This window comes from Lathyrus oleraceus, chromosome 4 (genome assembly GCF_024323335.1).
Source record: "Lathyrus oleraceus cultivar Zhongwan6 chromosome 4, CAAS_Psat_ZW6_1.0, whole genome shotgun sequence".
NCBI lineage: Eukaryota > Viridiplantae > Streptophyta > Magnoliopsida > Fabales > Fabaceae > Lathyrus > Lathyrus oleraceus.
In genome coordinates, this window is record NC_066582.1 from 265,330,872 (window position 1) to 265,336,738 (window position 5,867).

Sequence of the window (5,867 nt, forward strand, 5' to 3'; positions counted from 1 at the left end):
ATGCCATTTTCCTTTTGCTCACTTGAGCACATTATTGTGTATATACTATTGCCTTGTGCTTGTTTTGTTTTTTTGTTTGTGTGAACCCAATGCAAATGGAGAAAGGATTTAGATTTAGGACCTTACCTATGCTAAATGGAGCTTCAAGAGCAACTAGGCCTCATGCCTTTAGAATGCTAAACATGTTGAAGAGCAACTAGGCCTCATGCCTTTAGAATGCTTAATCTTGAAAGATGACATTGAAAGGACTCCTAATTCTAAACTCACTCTTGTCCATTCTTTTATTGCATTGTGGAACTTTTTGATTTGTGTGTTCTTGTGATAGGGATACCAAATTTGAGCTATTAGAAAGACCATTGTCATGGACACCCAATATAAGAGAGACAAAATCCAATTGGAAGATTCCTAGGAGCTTGATTGATTATATGCTTTCTTGCTTGAATTATTTGCTTATTGCTTGCTAAGTCCAAAGGAAATGAGCAACTTGGATCATCTTTATGATCTCAAGAAGGGAACTTCAAGTGGTTTTATTTCTCTTCCCTCATCTTTGCATGTTTAGGACCTAGCCCTTCTCTTATTCTCTCCACTCTAACCCAAGCCAAACGTTTTGCGCAAACATTAACATTGTTTTCAAAATTAGAAACCTAGGCACTATGCCTTTGATTTTTCAAACTCTTTTTATAACACTTATTTTTAATTGAATCTTAAGTCAACTTTGACTTTATTTTGTGAATACTTTTCATTTGTAAATACAACTCACCCAATTTGTTTTTTTTATGGTTCCAATGACCATTTCTGTTAAAGCTTTTCATAAACATTAACTATTAGGTTTGAGTTATCATAGAGGTTGATATAATACTCACTTGCATCCTTAGTGATGGATTATAAGTGTTCCATGCTTATTATAGGGTTAACCCCTCACTAGCATGTTGAAGCCCTCCTCACATGGTGGATTTGTGGTTTTGGGTTGAGTTTTCTCCCTTTGATAACAAAAGACCTCAGGGCTTTTGACCAATCAATTCAGCAATTTCTTTTGAGATTTTTACCCCGAACTACGAGGTTTTGATCCTACCTTTTTAAGATGGTACGTAGGCAATGGGTTTATCCATTCAAACACAAAATTGTAAATAATTTGTATATTCTTCTCTCATCTCCCCAATCATGTTTGCACAAATATTTTTCACAAATACCAACCTACCATACAACATTTGTAAAAAGGGCTCCCATACAACATTTGTAAAGCCATTCAACTTTAAGAATCAATTCACCTTGATCACTCTCCTCAATGGCACTGACTGAAGCACCTCCATGTGTTGGCATGGGATCGGTGTTCACGTTCGGGCGTCTTGGAGTGAAGGTGACGGACTTAGCTTCAATCAGGTCTTGTACCCGATTCTGAAATGCAAAACAATTCTCCAAGGTATGACCGGACTCTCCCATATGAAACTCACAGTGGGTGTTAGCATCATATCCGGGTGGATATGGAAAAACAGCCGGTTTTAATTTCCTCAACGTCAAAAGTCCCTCCTTTTGCAAGTACGGGAATATTTGGCTATAAGGCACTGGTAAAGGGTCAAGTTACCTTCTCGGGGGCCTTGGCTTGAATTGGCTTGGTGGAGCGGTATTCTGTTGTTGACGATGTTGTTGGTGTTGTTGTTGATACACTTGTCGTTGCTATATTAGTTGTTGGTGGGGTATGGGTACTACTGCGGCGACTTGGCCATATGAAGCTTGTTGCTTTCCCTTGTAGCCTCTGGATATAGCATTCATATCACCTTCTCTTTTCTTCTGGAAGCCTCCAGAATACTTTTTCGGTGCACTGGGGACTGCCACAGCTCCTTAGATCTTTCCATCCCTTAACCCTTTTTCTATGCGATCTCCGATTGTCACTAGATGCGCAAAGTCGAACACTGCACTACTCACCAATCTATCAAAGAAAGGGTCCTTCAGTGTGTCCATAAATATTCCAGTCATTTCTTTTTCCGAAAATGGTGGCTCTACCTGAGCAGCCAACTTTCTCCATCGTTGGGCGTATTCTTTAAATGACTCCTTTTCATTCATATCCATCCCTTGTAACTGCATTCGGTCGGGTGCCATATCTAAGTTGTATTTGTATTTACGGAGAAATGCATCAGCCAAGTCTTCCCAGATTTGGATTCGCCTTTGCTCTAAGCTCATGTACCATCTTAGAGACACTCCACTTAAATTGTCTTGGAAACAGTGTATAAGCAGTCTGTCATTTTCAGTATGGGCATCCATTTTCCTGAAGTACATTACCAGGTGACTTCTTGGACAAGTCTGACCTTTGTATTTCTCGAAATCAAGAGTTTTAAATTTAGCCGGGATGACCAAATTTGACACCAGATGCATGTTCATGGCAATGATACCAAAGATATTATTCCCCTCTATAGCTTTGATCTTCTTTTCCAAGGCGCGAAGCCTATCTGCAGCAAGATCTGGAAGCATCTTAGGTTTTGGTTGATCAAGCACATAAAAAGCGTCGTACGGGTCATCTCCCATTTCAGACCCATAATGAGAAGACGCATCAGAAGCTTTGGCACGATCTCCATCCCATTTGTTCCCTACCGGTATATGAACCAGACTCTTCTTAGCGTGAATGAAACTTTCGTCTTGTTAGACCAATTTTGATGTGCTGTCGTTCTTCCTTGCCCCAATTTTTGCATCCACGACCCTCTCTCTTTGGGCAGTTGTCAGCATTACCTCTAGGAGTTGATCCATCTTTTCTTGGATCGCGGTGATGTCTGACCTCATGGTAGCTTGATTAGCCTCAAATTTTTCCAATGTCATCTTGTAGTTTCTTCGCGTCTCATACCGGTGTTGATTAGTCAGCGTTATTGGGTAGAGGGTAAGAATGTTGTGTAAGTCTTTTGAGTTTTTTATGACGAATGATGCATAGTGAGAATGCGAATGTTATGCGTATTTTATTTTCAGGGAATCGTTCGAGTTTCATTAGTTGTTAGCAATTCGGAGAAGTAGGAAATACTAAAATAGCAATAACAAAGCAATTTAAACATTATTCATTAAAGTAAATAACATAGGGATCCAAAAGGCCTTAATCCAAAATACATTGTCAAAGGAAGAGAATATAAGACATAGGAAAATTAAACTGCAGGCTTTCTGGCTTGGAGTTCTTCTAGTTCTTCCTTGAATCTCTTCAATAACCCTCTACAGAGCAAAATGAAATTGATTATGGCTGGAGGAGTGCTATCTTCCTTCAATTCTTCAACTGCGTCTCTTAACTTCCATGGCAAGTATTTAGCTTCCTAATTACAGAATCCCACTAGCCCATCGAGCTTTGCACGAAACTTATCCCTATCTCCTTGTAAGAAGTCTATGGTATTCTTAAAAGACTCATAATCTTCAATCACATACTCTCGTTCCTTCAACCATATGGAGTTGTCTTGGTGTAATGACTCTAACTGACTCTTCTAATAACTGGCAGACTCCTTTGCATCTCTTACTTCTCGACACTTCTCCCATATTATGGGTGAAACTCTAGAGGCTTCGGTGGCTATATTTTTGAGTCGGCGCTCTTGATCCGCTTCAGCCTTTGCATGACGAACAAAATTGGTGAGTTCTTTTATCTGAGCCCCAAGTGTATCTCTTATCGTCTTGTTTTCCTTCGTGGCCAGATGCCACCAATGCTCATTGTCTTGACATTCTTTTTGGGCTTGCCGTAATTGACCCTTAAGAGTATCTAGACAAAGGTCAGCTTGTTCTAGTCCCACTTTGATCTTCTTCCTCTTATGCTCCTCTTTGTTAAACTTTTCCACATTTGCTTGAGGCTACACATCCTTTCTCTCAAGTTCCCACTTCATGGTGTTTTTCTCATTGATGACTTATTGGAGTTTTAACTTCAACTTTTCATTTTCTATTTCTAATTTCGCCATGGTGGTCTTGAGTTCATCAACCTCTTCAACAGGGATATGGGTGAGCTTAGGTTCGGGAAGAGGTACAGGTATCCGAGTGACGAATGACATTTTGATCACCTCCACCCTTTCCTTTACCCAATGAAAATATGTTTCTTTTGTAATCCCATTAGATCTTCCCAAATCAGTTCTCCCTTTTCGATTGACATTATTCCAAGCCTCTCTGATTCTTTGGAATAAGCTAGGATTCTCAACCCCAAAATCAAGCAACAAGAAAGCTTCCAAATACCTCGCATCTAGAGGGCCTTCCATTGGGTACCCAAGTTGTCTTAGTGATAGAATCGGGTTAGAATTTACACATCCTTAAGTTCCAATAAGTGGTAGATTAGGGAAGTCTCCATATCTGAATATGATGTCCATGCCGATATATTCCTTGGAATTCCAAGAAAGATCTTCGGATCAGAGCGACCCCAACCTTTGAGGCCAACTAGCGTTTGTTTGTTCTACCCAAACACCTGTCTTCAGAAGATGTTCTAGGAACCACTGATATAATAAAGGAGCACAACAAGCAATCATTCCTTTCTTCTTGGTGTACCTATGGCTCATGTAATACTAAACATCAGCTAACAAGGTGGGTACTGGGTTTCCGGTGAGGAAGACACAAATAGCAGCCATGTCTATGAAAGCATCCATATTTGGGAACAGGATGATGCCATAGATAGCCAACGCAATAGCAGAGTAACAAGCGTCCCAACTTTCTGCTTTTAGTAGGGTATAAGCTCTTTCCAAGAGAAAGCTTAGCGAAAACCCTTTGGTATTCCCTTTGATCTCTAGGTTAGCCTCAACTTCCCTTTCATCCATGTGAAGTGCTCTAGCAATGGTCTCAGGTGGAAAAGATTCATCCACCCCTTCAAACAATGGCTTATCCTTCATAGGAATCCTAACAAGACGCTCGAATTCTTCTAGCATTAATACTAGCTGGAAATCTTGGAATGTGAAACACCTTAAAGGTAGGTCACAGAATTGGGCCAGAGTGGCTAAAGCTGTATGGTCCACTCGTTGGTTGAGGATGCTGAGCAGATTGCCATAGTTCTTCCTAAAATTGATTATGTATATCGGGTGCATTTGGGAGACCAAGTCATGCAAGCTTCTTAGATCGGGATCCTTAAACTTGAAAGAGTAAATGTTTCTTTTGCTTGATTCCATGCTTCCTGAATTCCTGCAACTTATGATGCTTAGATTCCTTGGAAATAAAATAGTATGAATGTCATGTTATGAATAATGTTATGCATGCCATATGTAAGTCAACATAAGGGCCGTGAGAGTGCGTATCCTTGATTACTAATCAACCCTTTGGGCAAATGCTAAAGTTAGTAGGTTCCCAAAGTTGTCAATCACTATTTAGGAAGGTTATTGTCATGACAAAGGCTCATCTGACAATAATGTTCCTAAAGAGGGTCTCGTTTGGGTGAGGCCTTCGTAGGGTCCCAAAGAGGAAAACTCCTAGTGGGTCCATACTACGCAACTCTCGAGTCCAAGGTTCTAATAAGGTTCTCAGAGTCATAGATCGAGGTTGGGAATATTACTGTAAGGTAGTAATACACCCAAGGGATCTCATTTAATTAGGGCTTTCGTATTAACCCAACAAGTCTGAAACTTTTTAGGTAAATACTACATAACCATCGGATATAGTGGGTTAAAAGGTACCTAGAGTCATTGATCCAACTTAAGAATACTATCGTCGTGACGAAAACCGGTCGGGCAACAATATCTCAAGAGAATCTCCTCTAGGCAGGGTCTTCGTATCTTCCTAACAAGGAAGACTCCTTGTGGGCGTCCACTACGCAACCACCAACTTAAACTTATGGTTTTTGTCAGACTCGGGTAGAGAGCCTATCTCACAAAGCACCACTAACAGAGAGCCCCAAATAAGACATAGCCAATAAATCACAAAACAATAATTATCATAGAACAATA

The 5,867-nt window shown here is 40.2% G+C and overlaps 1 protein-coding gene across 1 annotated transcript; it reads right to left on the reverse strand.

The window, feature by feature from the left end:
* Positions 1-1,839: 1,839 nt before the first annotated feature.
* On the reverse strand, positions 1,840-2,520 carry LOC127136996 (uncharacterized). The gene has a single exon (XM_051063494.1). It carries the CDS (start codon positions 2,518-2,520, stop codon positions 1,840-1,842), a length of 681 nt encoding a protein of 226 aa, XP_050919451.1.
* Between the last annotated feature and the right edge of the window lie 3,347 nt (positions 2,521-5,867).